Consider the following 21,261-nt stretch of genomic DNA (forward strand, 5'->3'; position numbering starts at 1 on the left):
ACGTAGCGGTTGTGATGCAGTGGTGCTTGTGGGTTTAAGGGGGTGGGGTTTCGTGGGTGATAAGAGGTGTCGTTGGTGGTGGGTTTGTGGTGAAATGGATGGAGGTAGTGTAGGTGGTGGGTCAGTGGTGTGACTTGCAGTTTTTTGGGGAAGGGGAAGCGGGGAGGTGGGGATACGGAGGTGGGGTAAGGTGAGAGAGTGGTGGCTGGTGGCCATGGTGGGGAACTAGGGAGGGAAGGGGGAGGAGAGATAAGGTGGTTTTTTGTTTTTAACTTTATTTATTTATTTTATTTTATTTTATTTTTAGAGAGAGGTTTAAAAAATAAATAAATAAATAAATTTAACCTGTTAAGCAAGTTATAGGTAAAAAGGCTTGTTTTGAGAAAATAGGGGTGAAAGGTGGGATTGTTCCCAGAATACGCAAAGGTTGGCCTGTTTTGAGCAGATGGAGCAAAGGTGGGATTATTCTTTTCAATTTTTCCTATAAAAAACACTTTTATAACATGAGTTTGTTGTAGTTGTCATTCTTTAGCTATCTCGTTAAATGAACTAACTTGACACTTAGTTTTCTATCATTATTGTATTTTTTTTATTTATTATGCATGGGTCTAGGGAAAACAAATTTACGAGTCAACAACATTATTTTTTTCATAATTTAACAACAACTGTCGTGTACTCTCATGGTTAAGAATGTGTACCAATAATCCGGCTTTATAGTTTAAAGTGTATTGTTTGAGTCATGCGTGTGCGGAATTACTTGAAAAACTATTTTATGTTTGTATGTTGATATTATGTTATTAACAATATATATTATTATCATTCTCATTGCTATTAAATTATGTATTTAGTCATTTGTTACATTTTGAAGCCCAATTTTACATTTTGGTAGAATCGTACGATTCTACGATTCGATTTTACCGATTCAATTCTATCCCACTCACCGATTCAAAGTAGAATTCCGATTCTGATAACTTTGGTTGCAGACATGTTTCTACAATTAAAATAATTAGAAATGAAAAACCATTCATAAAACCAATAATTTTGTAATTTAAAGCATACATGCAAATTTTCAAGCTTATTAAGCGTTTTATCCACACATATAATTTTTCCCCTTTTAGGCGAGAATAAAATAATTCCAAGACTCCAAAAATCAAAATGTGATTAAGAATGCTTTGGCTTGTCTTAATACTTAATATTTTAAGGTAAGCAATCTAATTTCTAATAGCTCTAAGCTATTCTTGGTTTGATAAAACGCTGCATCTAATGCTTTCATGACGTTTTATCTCCACTGCCACGATATCTAAGAACTCCAGACTGATATCATTGAGTTTAACCAAAATCAACTCGTATACCTTACGCTCCTAGGAAAGTAGTAATGTCTTGCTTTGGCATAGCCCATCATTATTCTCATTAGTTCGGTAAGTGTTATTTTGTAATTGCAAATTTTAACTAAATTTTATAGGGACCTAGGGTTTCTATGTTGGTTAATTTAAGTGAACTTAATTAATCATACAACATTCGAAATCCTAAACATGCATCTAACATAGCAATCATATATAAGCATAATTATATATAGCATAAGTAAAGGATGTATTTAGAAACTAGCATGACCCCTTGAAACTTGAATTTTTAAATCTTCAAGTGCTTTTATTGCAACTTCTTGGCTTCATCTTCTTGGGACCATCGCCTTCGATACATTACCATCAATTATGCAACTACTGGTAAATAAGACTAGGACTAATCTAAATATTAAGGTACAAAAGTACTCAACAGAACATAGTCCGTATTTAGATTTATGAAAATACATAGCGGAACGCAGTCCGTATTTACTATCCTAGTCGGGCCCCACTAGTTATCATTTTATAAAACCTGTGATAGAATGTTTATTCCATTAATCCATTCACTAATGTGAATGGCCCATGCATTTTAAAAAAATATAACAAGTAACAATGCAACACGCGTAAACTAGTAACTAATTTAGGTGGTTAATCCGATTAACTCGCCTAATTAAATATAGTCAAAGTTGTTATCCGATTATGTGAATTGTCGCAACATAATAGCTCAAATAATTAATGAAGCTCCCGCGAAATTCCACATCCAACTGAATTAAAATTAATCAAAGTAAAATCAATTAAGGCGGTTAACACAAATTTGCCAAATTATTTAGCAAGAGACGGGGAAAACCGAGGCTTGGCCCCGTTTCAATTAAGATAAATAAATAAAAAATGTAAAATTGCATAACTAATATCCCAACCATGGCCGAGTGCCTAGCACAAAGCCAATAGGCTCGATATGCTAGGCACCAATGCCTCAGCAGCCTTGTGTGGGTGCTGCCCCGCACAGGCACTGCTGCGCTAAGCACGTGCTAGTTGCCGACAGCATCACTTACGCGTTATGTTGGTCATAGTAGCATGCTTGCACGTACGCAAGTGCTGGCCGCAGCCACGCTGTGTGGGTTGGTGTTGCCAAGCATCCACACAGCACACCACACGCAAGGGCATGTTGCACTATGCGCACCAAGTGTTGCCTGCTCTCACACACTGCACAACACACTCTCAGCAGCCACATAAGGGTTGCGCAAGCAACCCAGTTGGCCGAAAGATATGCTCAAGGCTTCGAGCCTCGGTTTGCGTGCTTGTGCTTTGGATTTAATTCCGATTTTGTGTGTGACATAATAAAAAACTACTTCTAAATTATTTTTAGAATTAATATTGAGCTAAATGAAAATATAACAAGTCCAAATTAAATAAATTCAATTTTAGTGCACAAACTAAAATTAATTCAAGAACCATTCTTCAAATTATTTTGGCTCAACTTGATGCTACAAAAATTGAAGGTTATTCTCATAATTAATTTAACCAACATAATTTAATAATGAAATTTGACAAAATAGTTGGAAAAATAAACTCAATCATCCAATGAAAAATTTATCCAACACTAACTTGTGCAAATTTGAATATTGTAATCTTCACGAAGAACAATAATAATCCAAGCACAAGTTTGAACATTTTAGATTTTAATCAACTGAAAAATGATTAAAACCAAAAATTAGTTCATTATGGAATTTAGAAAGTTAAGATCCAACCAAATAAACAATTAAAGATTGAATCTTTAACATTTGGAGGCTTCAAAAATGCATTTTCACATCAAACATTCACACTCCAAGCAATTATTTTGCAAACACTGCCACAAAAATATGAATACAGGACACCCAAAACAAGTAATAAAGAACGCCTTCTGAGAGGGTGTCTTATAATAGGATAGGCGTTCTTTAGCAATATTAAAAGAGAACGCCTATCATAGGTGCTCTCTTTGAAATAATAATAGTAATAGTAATAGCTAGTAATACTAGTATAGTAATACTACTACTACTACTACTACTACTACTACTACTACTACTAATAATAATAATAATAATAATAATAATAATAATAATAATAATAATAATAATAATAATAATAATAATAATAAGAAGAAGAAGAAGAAGAAGAAGAAGAAGAAGAAGAAGAAGAAGAAGAAGAAGAAGAAGAAGAAGAAGAATAATAATAATAATAATAATAATAATAATAATAATAATAATAAGAAGAAGAAGAAGAAGAAGAAGAAGAAGAAGAAGAAGAACAACAACAACAACAACAATAATAATGCTTTGCTCTGCTCTGCCTTAAAGCTCAAAAGAACAAGGCCGCATTTAGCAATCTAGCATATGGAGTAGGGTTGTGGCCGCATTTAGCCATCTATTGGAGCCGCATTAACAAGGCCGCACTTAGCAATCTATTGGAGTCGCATTTGGCCCAAGTGAGAATTTGGAGGGGAGTAGGATTTAGTAATGGCAAAATTGTAAATATGAGTTTTATTTTTAAAAGAAGAGTATAAATACCTTAAAACCTCAAGAATTTTCCACACAAGTTACATAATTGTCAGATTTCACAAAAACATTTAAAGGTTTTCTCTTTATTTTCTCTCTCATTTTCCTCCTTATTCTTTCTTTCTTTTTCTTCCTCTTTTTCCCTTTTTTTCCCACGCACTTTCTCCTTCCTTCTTCCTCATCACGCATGGCCAGCACCATCGGTGCCAGCACCACCACCAGCGCCCACCGGCAGCAGCAACAGTGCCGACAGCCCAGTCGGCCGGTGCCTCCCTCTCTCCACCTTCTCTTTCTCTCTTTTCGGTTAGTGTATTACAAAAAAACTTCTTTTATCCTAAGATTAATTTTATTGATTTATTGTTTTAAAGGCATGATTATATGCTTAGAATTGATGTTGGTTGAACATGAATTATTATGCAAGTATGTGAATATGATATTTGAAGCATGATACAAGCTGAATATATGTGAATCATGGAAGTATGTTTTAACTTTTAGCATCAAGGAAACATGAAATTAATAAGCAAGGCTTATGTATTTTTGAAAGAACTATAAATAGAATTATTGAACTTGATTCATGAATTTTATTCTTTCCCACTTATTATTGGTGTTGAGTCAAGGAAGTTAGTTTATTTTTTTGCTCTCTCAAGTAAGTTGAGATTGAGTCAAGAAAGTTTATTAGTGCATTCGAAACACCAAGGTAGTAATCGTGTAATTTTTTGCACAGAACTAGGCAAGGAACCTTAATTAAAATAAATAGTATGTGCTCACTAGAAGAATGTGTTGATTATTGTTATGGTTATTCTTGATTGATTGGATGGAGTCTTCACATGTTAAATTGATAAATCACGTAAAGTGTAAGAGGATACGCACCAAAACTCTTGAAACGTATATACCTTTAGTATGAACAAATGGGGGGGAGTTATGAGGTTTTATATTTAACCATGACTTCTACAGGGGTATAGGGTGTTGTACTTTCTTTTATTATTATTTATGCGCTGGAATTCCGTCACCAAGGTGTGACATAGTAGGTGCCAATTGGGGGTGGCTCCCTAATTGGAAGCTCCATTTTTAATGGGCTATTGTTAAGAAAGGAAACCCGTTCGATGCGTAATCCAAAGCTATTATTTAATAACTAATATTGCTAATTATGAGTCAAAGGTAAGTTGACTGTGATTGTATGACAAGCATGTTTTATTATTATTCTTATTGACAGGATATTCATGTTAGTGTGGTGCATATGTACTCATCATCTTTTGTTGTTTCGTAATATTATGTTTGTGTTAAGCTTTCCTTTGGTTGACTCTACTATGACTCATTTATATGGTGAGTAGATGGTTGAAACAAAGAGTAAGTGACAGGTACTTGAAGCATGGAGAGCATGATGGGAATGAGTGCCGAGAGTTATTAGTTATGCTTTCCTAGTTTTATGATTTTAGTTATTTATTATAGACTAAGGCCCTGTTCTTTTGAGCTTCTGGGCAGAGTAGAGCAGAGCAAAGCAGATTTCAGCAGAGCAGAGCAGGGCAGAGCAAAGCAGAGCAGGGCAGAGCAGAGCAGATTGAAGCAGCTATTTTTAAGTACTATTTTTAAGCAGAGCAGAGCAGAGCAGGGCAGAGCAGAGCAGAGCATATTGAAGCAGAGCAGAGCAGATTTCAGCAGAGCAGAGCAGATTTCAGCAAAGCAAAGCAGAGCAGAGCAGAGCAAAGCAGCTCTAAAGAACGGGGCCTAACCTTGATGTGCTTATTTTAAGTCGGACTTTTAAAAGGGCCATGTTTGGATTGGTTCCAACTTGTGAGTTAATTATTTCTATTTTGTTTTGAGGTTGTGAACTCAAGTTTTATTTTGAAAGTTGGTTTTTATTTTAGACTTCCGCCGTGCGACTTTGAAAATTAGTCTTAGCCGTTAACACGGTGGCGGTATTATTTTGAATATTTCCTTAAAAGAGTTTTATTTGGAATAAAAAGAGTATTTTAAAATAAGGTAATTTATGGGTTATTACACTCTTATTCTCCTAATTGTTTGTGGTCGATCACTCGTGGAAATCACACGTTAAATGTATGAATTATGTGATTTTTTATGTGTTATGTTTGTTGATCCTGTTTAGGTGCGAACGAATATGATTCGTGAAATTCCGCAATATAATACTTAAAAACCTACAGTGAGTAATGCAAACCGGAGGTAGTATATTATATGTAGATTTTAAAAAATAAAAATAAAAAAAACTATGGGTTGTTTGGTGCCCGACACGCCAAGCACATGGGCTGTGCGGTGCCTGGCGTGCCATGCCGTGGGCTAGGGTGTGCCCATTGGTGGCCCGGCATGCACGACTCGTTAGAATGCAACCTCTACACAACCCACCACAAGGCATGGCTCGCGACGACACGATACCTTGTACATAACTGTTAGAGGTGATTATTGGGCGGGTCTGGTCGGGCCGAAGCAAAAAAATTAGCACACTTCTCGGGTCGGGCCGAAGCAAAAAAATTAGCACACTTCTCGGGTCGGGCCGAGTCATGCCAAGTTTCGGGCCGGAATTTTTGGATCTCTAGCCAAATTAGAGCTAACTCACAGATTGTATTGTTTCAGATGAATCTTTTTATTAAGACGATTATCAATCGAATCTGCGACGTAACTAGTTTTAAGGTGATTTGTACTGGTATTGGAATTTTAGATTTCTTAGGAATGATTTGTAAGTGTCGTTTGAGTATATATCATTAATGAAATCTTTTTTCATCTTGTCAAAAAAAAATAATAAAAAATAATAAAAAAATTAGAAAGTGCCAAAGTCTCCCGCCCTAGTGCGCCTTTAGCCAAGCCAATAAAAGCAATATAGATGTCCAAAACTCCAAACCCTAATTTTTAACAAACCTAAAACTTAAAAAAAAAAAAAAAACAATACTTTTGTAGGGGTTTTGCGTTTTCACTCTCCCACTGTCATCACTCTCCGCTCTCACTCAGTTTCTACATCGTTCTTCCAATCCCCCAACCTTTCAATTAGACTTTTTACATTTTCGGTAAGATTTCTCATAGCCCAATTTCAATCTTCATTTTTTTTTTTTTTTTGGGGGGGGGGGGGGGGTTTAATTTAGTCTTCATTTTTTGGTAATTATATCTAATTTTTGTTGTTTGTAACATTGAATTTCGAAATGGGAATTTATTTTCGGGAATTTTGCAGATATATGAGAAGATTTGAAAAAATTGTAGCATGTATAGTTTGAAGGGAAATTGGGTTGGGCAAACATTTGCTTTAGCTACATCAAATGATTCAGGGGGTAAAAGGTCTCGAATTCGGCGTTCCAAAGAGGAAAGAAAGATTATGATTGAGTCTTTCATTAAAAGGTATCCTTCTGGTTTAATTTGAATGATTTAACTGTATTGCATAATTATTATGGTATACTTCCTCCGTTTTATAGTAGTAGTTGCAATTTTATTTACAGTCTCCAATGCACAATTTTGACTATAACCATCTTGCAATAATTTGGTTTAGATGCAATGTATGCTTTGTTTGATACTTTGTTTGGTTTCTGAATATTTGCAACGGTTTGACTGACCCATTAGCCAATGTATAATTTTGACCATATATACTTCCTCCGTTTTCTTTTAGATGCAACACACCCTTTAGCGCGGTAATTAAGAATGGTGGGGTTTACATGATATAATAAACTTTAAAATAGGATGAGTGGTTGTTAGGAGTGTAATTTAGTGGGTCATGTGGTATTTAGGAGTATAATTTTGAGTTAGTTATTTTAAAAATTGATATTTAGAAAAAATACATTGAGATGAATCTAACGACATTTTACCCAATTGCAAGTATAAAAGGATTGGGGGTATATGTTGGTTGAAGCAGGTTACATTTCGTAAATTTATATATAGATGTCTATATGCTGAGGAATTAGATTTTAACTATTCCAATATTATTGCTGACTGGTTTGCAGATACCAGAGTTCTAATAATGGGAATTTTCCATCTCTGAATTTAACTCATAAAGAGGTTGGGGGTTCATTTTATACCGTTCGGGAGATTGTTAGGGAGATAATTCAAGAGAATAGGGTTCTGGGTCCTGGACAATTTAATTATGAAGAGCAAAAAGATGATACCATTGCGGTTGATTATCCGTTGGGAACAATTTCTTCTGAACCTCAAGGTGTTTTGTTTCAGACAACAAGCGGACTGAATGGTTTTTTGAGTCAAGAAAAAAAGGAAACTATGGTGCTCAATTTAGACAACAATGGGCAATCTACCAGTCATTTTGATTTGGATGTTGTCCTGTACTCTACTGAACACCAGACTGAAAAAATAGGGGAAGAGGCTGTTAAGGTGGCATGTATATCAAGTGATAAGATTGTTAACCCTGTTGTTTCGGATCATCAAGAACAGGAAAATTTGGAGGAGGTGTCTTTGAATAGCAATGGGCAGTGTTTCAATGTGAGTGAAATGGATAGTGATCGTTTTGTAAACCATGTGCAGATTAGTGACACGTCTTTGGAGTTTGATAAGCTGTTAGCAGAAGGATCACCAGAATGTGAGAATTTAAAAGCAGGTGAAGAATCAGAAAGCACAGGTACACAAGAAACTAATTCAACACTTTCAACTGAGGTTGTGCAGGTAGAGACTTTCCCATTGAGGCCCACAACTGAGGAAACTAATGACTTAAGAAGCATATCATCTGAATCAGGAAAATTTGATTGTAATTTGAATGATTTGGTAGCTGAAAAGGTTAAATTAAGCAATAGCACTCTGGTCTTGGGTAAAGATATCTCCTCTGACAATTCTTCTGATCTGATGACAATTAAGAGAGAAGAACACTTTGAAGTTTCAGCATCAGGTGGAAGCCATGATATGATAATTCAGCATGCAGAGGTCAACCATATGGTGGTTCAACATAGGGAGGATAATCTCAAAATTGACTCGATAGATATGCCCGATTCGGTCCCAAGCAAAGATGATACTGTATTCCACCATGATCGCGTGAACCAAGTACCACCACATGATGACTCAACATTGAAGACTGCTGAACCAAATAACCTTCAGGTAAGATTTATTTATTTATTTATTAAAGGTCTATTTGTCTTTGACAGTCACTTTGAATGGTTGAGCAGAACACTTAGGTTTCTAGGGCTGATCCTAAAATGCACCAAACATGAAATTCAGTTGATTCATAATTTTGCAGTTTACAAGCATCATGCCAATGCCAAGAGCTTACACTCTTATCTCTCTTATCTTCTTATCCAATTAGGTCTTGTTTGGCTTGGTGGAACCAAAGTGACATTTTTTTTGAGGAACCAAAGTGACATAGTGCAACCATAGGGATAGATGTTATCTCTGCACTCTAACAGAACTTTACTATACCTATTTCATGCATATTCCACGTAAATAATTTTATTTCATAAAACTGAGATGGTTTCAAAATTTCTGTAAGATTATGTTTGGAACTTGAAATTGAATTTTGGTAAAAAAAAAATTGTAATTCAATTCCATAAAATGAAATAACCTTCTCTAAATATCCAACTTTGTCGTTGAAAGTCACCATTTTCTTGAAATCTAAGCAGAAAGAGAAAGGGGGGGGGGGAGAAATATGTGATTGATAAAGGCTACGTCTTAGCCAATTTGTTGAATTTTTCACATTCCTTAGCATTGGAAGTATTTGTAAGATGTAGTTATGCTTCTTTCACGGTCAAAAGGGTAGGTATTCCTGAAGCCTAGTATCTTGTGAGCACATTTGAATAGGGACGGAACCCGAGACAATAAATTGCCTGATTATGATCATTTTAGATGGAACAACAGTGATAATTTCATGAGAACTTTAGTGAATTATAATCAAGGAAGTATTCTAAATAATCAATCAAAGCCTTAATCCAATAAGTGGAGTCAGCTACATTAACCAAAAGTGATTATGCCGCATAGGCATCTACATAAATTTTCCTACTCAGAATCGGAACCCGTATGTACCCTAATTTTTCGCTCACCCATGTGACAAGCCGCATTAAATTCCTTTATTAGCAAAATTGCCCGATTATGATCATTTTAGATGGAACAAAAGTGATAATTCCATGAGAACTTTAGTGAACTATAATCAAGGAAGTATTCTAAATAATCAATCAAAGCCTTAATCCAATAAGTGGAGTCATTTTGGTCTCCCTCTCCCTCGTTTAACCTCTCCATGGTCCCTCGGGTCTCACATATGTGAACCAACATTTGGCGATTTTCCCTTAGTTTGTCTGTAATGCCTGCGACACCCATTTTCTTGCAAATAACATCATTTTTTTATTTTATCTCTTAGAGTGTTATTGCGCATCCATTTTAACAAAAAGGATCTGCTTGCAAATTAAATTAAATTGTAAGCATGTAGCTTACCATTGGAGTGACGATATTGATGTAGCTACATCAAGCAACGTTGCTCAAACAAGCTACGTTGCTTGATTTTTTAAAGAACACTTCACCTACTTATATTATGACATGTGTATAATTAAAACTATTTAATTATTTAATTTATTTGTTCAATGTACAACATTTTATTTCTCACCATTGGAGCACCTTGTAGCTTAATAACATGTTCCGGATGATCGACCCAAGATATTTAAAATATTCGGTCATGGTCAAATCCTTTCCGTCCAAGCTCACTACTTTATAGCTTGTACCTAAGTGGCACACCAAATATTCCAACTTACTCCGACTTAGCTTAAACCCTTAATACAGACCCTTGATGCACTCCACATGTCCTCACATTTGTCTTTGTAGAATACCTTTTTCAACATTGCTCACCAAAGTACCTCCCTTGGCACCTCCCAATCACTCTCTCTCATGTCAATTTTTTTTATTAATTCCAACTCCCATCCCAATTGAAAGTATTAACCAAATGGGCCAAGGCTGAAAGGATAATCTTGGAGTCTATAGTCACTTGTTCAATATCATAGCTATCATGGAGGTCAAACGCATAATACATCAAATTAAGTTAATTAAGCATACTAATAAGGAAATTTTAGAAAATAACACCAAAAAAAAAAAAAAAAAAAAAAAAAAAACAAAATTTGATAACTTTTAATATAACACCACAAAAATACTAAAAAAATTGATTTCACCACCAGCTATTAATGCGATAAAAAAAACCGTTAGTTGGCCCCACATTGTACACGTGTGAGATATCTACTGGATTAAAAAGAAATTAAAAGAAAAAAAGAAAAAGAAAAACCCTAAAATCTTAACCCAAGCATTACCTTCACCACCATTCCCCTTGGCCCACCATAGCCACCCCAACCCCCGTTGTCGACTCCCCCTAGCCGACCGATGAAACCAAGACAGCCTAGCTGACCACCTGAACAACGCACCATACCGTACCACGTCTCAGTCCCAATTCAATTTGGTTTGGGTTCAGGTGAGGGTTCAGGTGAGGGTGAGAGGAGTAAGGCGATATTTGGGTTTGGGTGTGGGTTGGGGTTTCGGCGACGAATCTGGGCAAGTGAGGGGAGTTTGGCGATGTTGCTGAGGTAGGTGGTGGCGGCGTGATGTTGCAGTGGTAGGAGTTTGGTGGTAGGAGTTCGGCGACTGGTGATGGAGTTCCGACGGCTTGGTTGGCTTTGCGTCGTGGGGTGGTTTTTGGGGGGTGGAAAGGCAAGAATGGATGGTGGGGCTTGTTTTCGTCGATTTTAGGTGGGGCAGGGGGTGCCGACGGGTGACGGCCTAGGTTAGGGTGTCGGCGACTCGCAGGTGGCCCCGGTGGGGCTGGCATGGTAAGTAGGGGTGAGCATGGGACGAGTACTCGTACTGTTAGTACTAACGGTTCGGGTACCCGATAACCAAAATCACTAAAAGAGATATCCATAACCCGAACCGATAAGTTTGGGTATCCGAACTTTGGGTATCCGGATTTTCGGATCGGTAATCGGGTACCCAATAAGATATCCAATAATGATAATTAAACTTAATTATTTAGGTATTATGATATAATTTACCACTAATTAACAACAATATCATATGATTTTAACCAAATTATTAATAATATTACTAATCATTGAAATTATGAAGTAAATTAAGAGTTTAGATTTAAAAAAAAAATATATTTAAGTAGGGAAAAAAACAAAAAGATGCTTATTGGATCGGGTAATCGTTAATTTTAAAATGATACCTGGAGGCGTCGTTCGAAGTGCGCGTATGTTAGCATGTTGTGAATATGCTTGGCACTCATAGGAAGTGGGAATTGACATATACGATTGGGGACAAGAAAAGTAGAGAGCCGCCAACAAGTTTTTAAGGAACTTGTAAACCGTTCACGGATCATAAAAGCAACCATGAATAAAGGGACAACGATAGGCAGCAACGATTGACCCGTGAAGGTTACACCCCATTCATCATTCATGAGATTACTAACTCCATATGGTTCGGAACCACGAAAGGAGGATCGGGGATGATTGTACGAAGTGAGTCATGGAGTCACATTCGCCCGTATTGGCCTCTACTTGATTCTTATAGTGAAAAGTGATTCCTGCGATCTCAAAGGCATGCAAACAAAGGTTCAATTTGCTCCATACTATCATTAGGATAAATTGGTTGAATATTAATGCAACACATAATTCTAAAATATTTGTGATCACTTGATTAAACAACAAGATTAAAAAGGAACCTAAACCGGTTGTCCAAATTATCTTATTAGGCGTGATTTTCAATTACATATCCCCTTTAAACATGCAATATGGTAATCATAAAAAATAGGAAATTTTGTTTTTTACCACCTCACTAAAACACGAAAATCTGTTTTACCACCTCCCAAAAAAAAAGTATTACTTTACCACCTCATAAAAAACACGAATATAGGTTTTACCATCACTTAACGGTTTCCATCCAAAAATTCTGTTAAGTGTGGTCCACAGTAACACGTGTCAGCATTTTATTTGTTAAAAAAAAAAAAGAGAAATTAAAAAAAAAAAAAAAACAAAAAAACCTAAAACTACTCCCGCCACCACCACAGCGCCACCCCCGCGCCACCGCCGCCGCCTTCCCCCCAACTCACCACAGCACTCCCCGAAATCATCACCCGCGTCGCACCACCATTCCCAACCCACCTGAACCCTCCTCGTCCCTTTCCCGCAACCGAAACACCCCCAAAAACCACCAAACCCAAAACCCTCCTTCCCTAATACGGTCACGATTTCGGCCACAAATGGCCGAAATCGGCCGGTTTTGGGGCTGAGTGGCCTTAACCGGCCGATTTCGGCCATTTGTGGCCGGAATCGTGGCTGTTTTGGGGGGATTCGTGGTCATTGAAGGTTGTGGGTCGGTGGTTTTTGGGTCGATTGCGGTTGCGGGAGAGGGAAGGGGGCGTTCAGGTGGGTTGGGAGAGGGAGGGGGTGGAGCCGCGCCGCCGGTGGTAGGTTCGGGGGGGGCAGTCGTGGGTTGAGTGGTGGCGCGGTGGTGGTGGCTGGGTAGTTTTAGGTTTTTTTTTATTTTAAAAATTTTTTATCTTTTTTTTTTTGCCCAATAATAACATGACACGTGGCTTTATGGGCCCACTTAACGGATTCCTAAACGGAATCAGTTAAGTGGTAGTAAAACCTATTTTCGTGTTTTTTATGAGGTGGTAAAGTAATACTTTTTTTTTGGGAGGTGGTAAAGATATTTTCGTGTTTTTGTGAGGTGGTAAAAAACAAAATTGCCTAAAAAATAATAATAGAATTAAGATTAATATTGAAAGCAATTCAACAATAAATCCAACAATATAAAATCGTTAGAAAAATAATAGAAATAAAAGGAATATAATTCTTACTTTGATTTTGTTTGCTTACAACTATAAAACAATAAATGAGTTAGTAACTTCAAGGAAATAAATAAAACAATAAATTTAATTAAATAGAGTTGATTTGGGGCCAAACCCTTAAACAGTTCTACCTTTCATGCCTTGGTTTAAGGACAAAATCTCGAGTAAAGTACGGACTCCTTGGAGTGCTTAAGGAAGGAATTTCAAAAGAAAAGGTAGGCTAGTGTTTAGGCTAGAGCATAGAAGAAAGAAGAGAGAATTAATTGATTTGGTGCCCCGAATTGTATAAATGAGGGGGGAATTTATAGGGAAAATGAGTAAAAGGAACACACGGAACCTTAAAAAGATAAAAACCCTAAAACTAATACAGCGACACGGCAAGGATTCTCGTGACGCGGGGTACTTTGGTGTTACGCGGGACAGAAACAAATCAACTTTGGATAAAACGCGTTAGGTTTTACGCGGAGAAAACACGAGAAAATTTCGTGACACGGCAGTGTCCACCGCGACGCAACAGTGTTCAGCGTGGCAAGGTATAGTACACCGTGTCACGGTAAAGCGCAGGGGAAATGACACGGAAACAGCACCGTGTCACAGTATATATACCGCGACACGGTGCAGATTGCACGTCAGATATTGCTGCGACGCGGCAATTCCGGTTTTAACGCATTTTTAAAATTATCATAATTTTTGATCCGTAACTCGGAATAAGACATATAATATATCATTGGAAAGCTTATCAAGTCTACTTTCCAACTCGATTGGAATCAGGTCAAAATCATTTGTAGATTTTAAGATATGGTCGTTTTGGTAGAAGGGTGTCTTTTGGGCTGAGTTTAGTGTTTGGCTCATATCTTCTTCGTTTTAAATCAAAATTAGGCTTATGATATATTGTTGGAAAGCTTATTTCAAGGCTTATCCAACCAAATAATAATTGGATCAAAATTATAAGGCCGAAAACTCAGTTTCTGTCGATTTTGCGATATGGACACGAAAAGAGGAAAACAAGTTATGGCCTAGGGAAATGAGCTAGGAAATGGATTGGTTTATGAAATGTATTTAATGTAAACATGGATCTAAGCACTCCAAATATTAAATACCCAACCCGTCCAATAATGGCGGTGAAAGGTTGTTCATCATCGGGTTTGGTTTTAGGGAGACATTTTAGGTGTCTACAATACCCAATAACCATACCCGATAACAAATTATCGGAACGGGTACCCATGGTTACCTAATCGGGTGCCCTAATTTTCGGAATGGTTACGGCTCGGTTTTTCGGGAAGTTTTGCTCAGCCCTCCGGAGATAAATTTATTTTTTAATTTTAATTTTTAAACCAGTAGATTATTGATATGTGTCAATTATGGGCCCCACTTAACGGTTTTTTTGGATGAAAAAGTTAAATGGTGGTGAATTCAAATTTTAAAGTTGTGTTGTAGTAAATGTTACAATCCAATTTTGGGTTTTTTTTTTTTTTGATCTTATTTTCTAAAATTTCCTAATAATAAATAAATAAATAAAGAAGCCTTTTTATTGAAGCTGAAAGAAAAAGATCTTTCACAACTTGCAACATTTGTTAAACATGCAAGTTCACTTATACGCATAATTTCATGCATTTCCCATAACATTTGTGTAGTTTTCAATCATTTTCATTTGGAATAATAATTCATAAAGTTCACCAATAATCAAATAATAATCGATTTAAAGCTTTATAAAAATTCTTAATCCTTAACCAAAATTGGACTCCTAATATCTAATTTGACCTCACATTCTAGAAACACATTTAGTTCATATGCACATAATTCACATAGAGTTTTGAAATTGCCTTGAAATACTTTTGCAATTTAACTTTTTAATTTCAAAAGTTTTAGAAAATCTTAAGTCATACTTGATTTATAGTGTGGAACTGTGGATCAGCTAGACTAGTGAGATCCAAATAGGAGAGCTTAGAGTCGGAGCCCAAGTCCAACCTAGGCTCATTGTCAGTCCAACACATCCATGCTATTCATCTTTCTCTAAAATACAATTTTAAAAATATAATTTATACTTAAAGAAGATGTAATGCATATTTTATATGCTTGAAATTGATGGGTAAATTCATGAAATTAAGTGCGTGTATGTTATAAAAAAATCATTTTCTTCGACTAGCTTTGTGGTGCTAATCTTTTATAGGGAGATATGTGGTTAATAATTATGATGTTGAACAAATGACTAGCCTTAACCCATGTGCCTAATAATTTTAAATATGAACCCAAAATCGAAATATGTAAGGACGTGGGATGGTAGTTGGAATGATGAAAAACACTGCATGAGGGCAATGTTACTTGGACTCGGATGAAGTGTCTAATTAGACACGGGTGTCCAAGTATCAGACTCGCCCATTTTCTTGAAAAAAGTTTTGTTTTTAGTTAAAAATGAAGTGTCCAAGTGTCGGTGTCGGTGTCCGACACGAGTCGTGTCGACACGGTTACGTGAGGTCAATGAAAGAGTCTGAGTTACATAGCATGAGGGAATGTAACTATGTAATTAGTAGTTCATCAATTGATAATGGTGTTTGATAATTTTGGAGAAGAGAAAATTAACTAGTGACAAAATCAAGAGGAGAAAGAGAGAGCATAGAGGAGAGATTGAGGTCCTGCAGAGGAGAGAGGGGCTATGGAGGAGAGAGGATAGAGAGTGGGGTCTTTTTTGGGAGGAGAAAAAGTGTGGGTATAATAGTCAATTAACAATACAAAACTTACCTAAAATAGAAACGTGTCAACTAAAAAAAAACTTTCCAAAAAGGAATACGTATCAACTAAAAAAAACGGAGGTAGTATTTATTTGGAAACTGAAATTTTATGTACATACAAATTGGCACTAATTTTTGAATATTTCAGCTGGCGCCTAAATTTAAAGCATAAAGAAGATTTTACTAGAATACCCCTACGCAGTAATAATTATTAAGTAAGATAATCACTAAAGCTTAGAAAACAATTACCAAAATACGGGTATTACATCTGCAAATCTTCCAAATACTTATTTTGTACCTTCTTACCATCTTTGTGTATCAATAGCACGGTATTTGTGAAATTTTCTGGTGTTTTAGATGTGTGTCAGCTGTATGTACCTTATAATCCTTGTTTAGGCTTCAGTATTCTTTGTAAAATCTTAAACTTTGTGCTGAGTTGTAAGTCTCTGTAGCGACTGACAATTTTTAAGATTTGTCCTTGGGCAACGTTGAATTTGAATGTCGGCCTTAGCTCCTTTATCCTGTATTCCTGTATCTGTAGGCAACAGACCCATCCCTGTCTTAATTAAATAATCTGAGATGAGGATAAACTTAAATTATAATTATCAATCTCTCCCTAGGCAGGGTTGAAAAAAGGGAGGAGTAGATGTACTGTACCAAGCCTTGCCGTTAGAAAGTTAGATAGCATTTTGCTATCTTTCTTTCTTCTGAACAAATGTTTGCTACTTTACAACAAATAAGAAATATAGGCAATTCATGAAATCATTTTAAAATAATCTTTTTCAAATCAATGCTTTAGTGTTGTATAGTCTTAATTCTTAAAAAGACTCTGTGAACTATTGTATTAAAAATAGACAGTATTAGAATTAAGAAGGAACAAAGGGAAGGATGCAAGTGCAGTGGTTGAGCTAAAAGTTCGTAGATCCTACATGGATTTAGAAGATATTTTTACTGGACAAAGTAGACACATTTCATACCTGTGTATTCTGAGAAATGCATTATGAAATTGGAATTTTGAGCAGAGGCATTGGAACTTTTTCACATACAGGTACTTAGATTTTTCTGCAGGTCTTCCTCCACAGATGACACATTTAAACTTTATGTGATCGTGAATATTTTGCCTAGTCTGAGATTTAGAATTTACTTTTTGTTCTGATGCTGAATTATGGTTTCGTTTTCTTCTTCCATATGAAGATACTCTCTGTTAGAGTCCTTTTTATCAATATTGTGCAAAGCATTGGTATAATTTGGTGAGTAATCCTTCTTTTGATGCATTGTAGCCAAAAACTGCTTCAAAGGGAACAAGTCGCTTGGAAAATATAAATGATTCAAGTGGCAAAAATTTCAAGGAGCCAACAGTTGTAACTGGAAATGATTCAAAGAGAGATGGAAAACCTATAGTTGGAAGTTCTCCTCCGTTAGATAGAATTGACCTGTAAGTATTCTTAGCGAAGCTACACTTGCATAAGTATAGTTGATTTTATGAATCTTGCTGACTATGATGTTTGCTCTCTTTTTTTTCAGTGAATCATGGAAAGCCTCAAAGAAAGAAGACAATCCTCTACTGACTATCTTTAAAGCTTTTGTAGATGCCTTTGTTCGATTCTGGTCTGAATGATTTGTTGGTCCCCAAATATGTAGTCACAGTGTATTATTCTGATTAGATTTGCATTCGAGAATATAGCAATGTTAAATATTAAGGTGGGGGTCAATGTTAAATATTAAGGTGGGGGTGGTGGTGATTTTGTTGTAGTTTACCGTTGAGCATATACTTGAACAATCTAAAGTGTTTGCTCCGATTTCTTCTGGTTTTCTGCTACGTCTGTGTGTGTAGTGTCTTCAGCCTATATTCTATCATGTCTTCTTATATGTAAATATGGTGATATTTGAAATGAAGCTATGCTTTTAAGTTTGTCATTGACACGATCTCCAAATATTGTATGAAGGCGGATTGACATTAATTTATTGTAATGTCGAATCATTTTTTTTTATTTTAATTGTTGCCTGTGACTCCTTGATTAGGGATCTTTTCCTTGTCTTTATTTTTTTATTAAAAATGAAAGAAAAAAAAGGCTTAGCTTCAAAAATTCCATGGTATAGGGAAGGGCTGGACCATTCTTTAGGCCTGAAAAAAATTGACCCTTTGCATTCTATTTTAGATACAACTAGATAATTCTCAAGTTCTTTCCCAAAAAAAAAAAAAAAAAAAAAAAAAACCTAACTTGATAATTCTCAAGCAATGTTCGATTTTAAAATTATTGATAATCAAAACAGAAATATAAGACAAGTTACACAATCTTGAATAATAATAATAGTCTTCGAAAAAATTATAATAAATAAATATAATGAATTTACAAAGCAGATTAATGCTTTTATTAAAAACAAAAATAAAAAAAATTAGGAGGAAAAACTTCCTAACAAAAAAAGCTCCAATCATATCATATAACTAATATATAAAGCTAAACTTTTAGCCAGACGACGAGATAACGACACTTGGCGTTCCAACTTTTCGCCAAGTGTCGTGCCACGTATGGTAGAATTATATAGAATTCAATTTGTAGAATAAAAAAGTTAATTTAGAATTCTATTTTCAATCAAATTTGGATAGAATTTTAGGATAAATTTGTTAATTTAGAGTTTTATTTTCGATAAAGTACCAATATTTCATATATACAAATTAAATTATAATTTTATTAAAAAACAAATTATAACACTCATAAATTATCATATTAATTTATTTTTTGTATCATAGTTTTTTTTTGGAGCGAAGGAATTAGCTCAAAATGCACCACATCCATTATTTATAATATATTCTAATCAATTAAAACAATATACTTTACAATCTAATATAATTTTATTACTGTGTGTAGACCTGTCAATCAGGTCGGGTCACGAGTCCCGGGTCATTATTTCAGGTTACGGGTCAAGAAATAATTTTCACCAATGTTATAACTGTAATACCCCGTATTTTTATTGTATTTTATAAATTATTTATTTATTTATAAAGTATATTTTGGGGTCACCTTGTTTTAATTATGGGATTTAAATAAATTGAGTTTTTAATTTGATTAATACTCACTCTACCAAATTACAATTATATATATATATATAACAAGCCCAATCATTCTTTTATTTATTTGGGCCAATTGTTTCTCCCTCCTATCATCTTTTATGAAGCCCAAATATCTTAAATCTACCCTACTCTATATATACTCCTTCAATCCCCAAAAATTTTCCCACACAAGAGGTTAGTCTTACTTTTCTTTATCTTATTTTCCTTTAATTTTCTTTTCTTTTATTTCTTTTTCTTTTTCTTCTTTCTTTTCTTTCCCCTTCATCCTTCCCGTAAAAACAAGGAGCCCCACTCCCCTGCTGTCCGGCCAGCCTCGTCGCCGACCAGCCACCTGCTGTCGCCGGCGACCTGCCGGTGGTCGCCCAAACTGCACCGCCGCACCACCTTTCTTCCTCCCTTCTCTCTCCTCTTGTTTTAATTATTGTTCTAATAATTTATAATTTGGGTTTTTGATTTTAATTGTTTAAATATGATTAGTATGTTTTATAATTATGTTTTGATGATTAAAGATTGTAAATTTTAGAGTGTGAAGTGTTTTAATTTCAGATTTTATAAAGCACTGAAAGTTAGGGTTTTTATTATTAAAGTATTGATTTTTAGGGCTCTAACTTGCAATTAATTTGGGGGTTTTATATACCCATTAATTGGAAGTATTAATCAAGCTTAAAGATTGAATCTTTATGGAGTTTTGATGAGTTTTTAATTAAACTATAATGCTGGAATTTTTGCCCAAAGTACTACTTTTGATGGTTTTATGAAAAGGGTTTAATTACCCAATAAAGAAGAGTTTAATTAGGGGTTTTTAAATAAATTTTCAGATTATTTTAAGTAGTCTAAAGTGAGTTTAAGTTGCTGGAAATTGTGTATACAAGGGTAATTAATTTAGTATTATTGTCCCTTTATGTAGGAGACTTGATTCTGGAATTGTTGTAGTGTTTCCGGCCACTTTAAGGGCTTTATTGAGGTACGTTCGCGTACTTAGCATAGTTATGTTGATGAAGTAGCATGCTAAATGTGTTTGATTAATTAAAAATAGTATCATGCTAGGTTTGGAATGGAAATTTGTGATTTGGATGTTATTAGTGATTGAATTGAGAAGCATGATTTACTTGTGATGAGTTATTGAATGAAAATTTATAGTTTGGAATATTATTTATGAACCACATGTTTATTTATGGCTTGATAGAGAGCATGTTTAATCAAACTAATTGTTTAATTATGTTTGGAATATTGAAAAGGAATTTTATTATGGTTCATATAATTTTTATTGATGCTTTAAGCATGAGGAAGGAGCTATATAAGTGTCTATGTACACGAGAAATAAATTGTATGTTGGTGCCTTTGTGCACTTAAGGTGTTTTTAACACCGAGGGATAGGATTTTTGGCGCTTTATGCGTTTAAGGTGTCTTTGACACTGAGGTAGAATTAAAAAGGGTTCAACATCAAATATTATGTGGTCACTAAATATTCAAGAATTAAATTGGTATGTTTGTTGATTGAATAATTATTGATGATTGAATAGTTATGCTTTGAGAGTCATCACCAAGTCTAATAATATGTAAATAACGTAAAGTGAAAGAGATTACGCACCAAAACTCTTGGAACGTATATACCTTGAGTATGAACATATGGGGGGAGTTATGTGACTTTATATTTGATCATAACTTCTAACGGAGTACAGGACGCTGTATATTCCTTTTTATTATTATTATGCGCTGCAATTCCGCCACCTATGTGTGGCACAGGTTTGTCGCTGGCACGGTTAGCTCCCGTGTCAGTTAACCTCAATTTATTGGGGGAGGTATAGCTGGAAACCCGTTCGATGCGTAATCAACGCTAAAT

At 35.3% G+C, this 21,261-nt stretch overlaps 1 protein-coding gene across 1 annotated transcript; it reads left to right on the plus strand.

Moving 5' to 3' along the window:
* Positions 1-6,745: 6,745 nt before the first annotated feature.
* LOC145634904 (uncharacterized) lies at positions 6,746-18,026 on the plus strand. The gene is made up of 5 exons (XM_081686235.1): positions 6,746-6,882; positions 7,044-7,207; positions 7,804-8,899; positions 17,626-17,780; positions 17,870-18,026. The coding sequence occupies exons 2-5, from the start codon at positions 7,074-7,076 to the stop codon at positions 17,961-17,963; spliced, it is 1,479 nt and encodes a 492-aa protein (XP_081542361.1). The 5' UTR covers positions 6,746-6,882; positions 7,044-7,073; the 3' UTR covers positions 17,964-18,026.
* The last annotated feature ends 3,235 nt before the right edge of the window (positions 18,027-21,261 follow it).

The sequence above is a fragment of the Chenopodium album genome, chromosome 6 (assembly GCF_948465745.1).
Source record: "Chenopodium album chromosome 6, dcCheAlbu1.1, whole genome shotgun sequence".
Lineage (NCBI taxonomy): Eukaryota > Viridiplantae > Streptophyta > Magnoliopsida > Caryophyllales > Amaranthaceae > Chenopodium > Chenopodium album.

Coding starts and splice junctions, on each gene's coding strand:
- LOC145634904 (XM_081686235.1), top strand. CDS start 7,074: ATGTATAGTTTGAAGGGAAATTGGGTTGGGCAAACATTTGCTTTAGCT. Junction 8,900..17,625: donor CTGAACCAAATAACCTTCAG/GTAAGATTTATT, acceptor GATGCATTGTAG/CCAAAAACTGCTTCAAAGGG. Junction 17,781..17,869: donor CCGTTAGATAGAATTGACCT/GTAAGTATTCTT, acceptor CTTTTTTTTCAG/TGAATCATGGAAAGCCTCAA.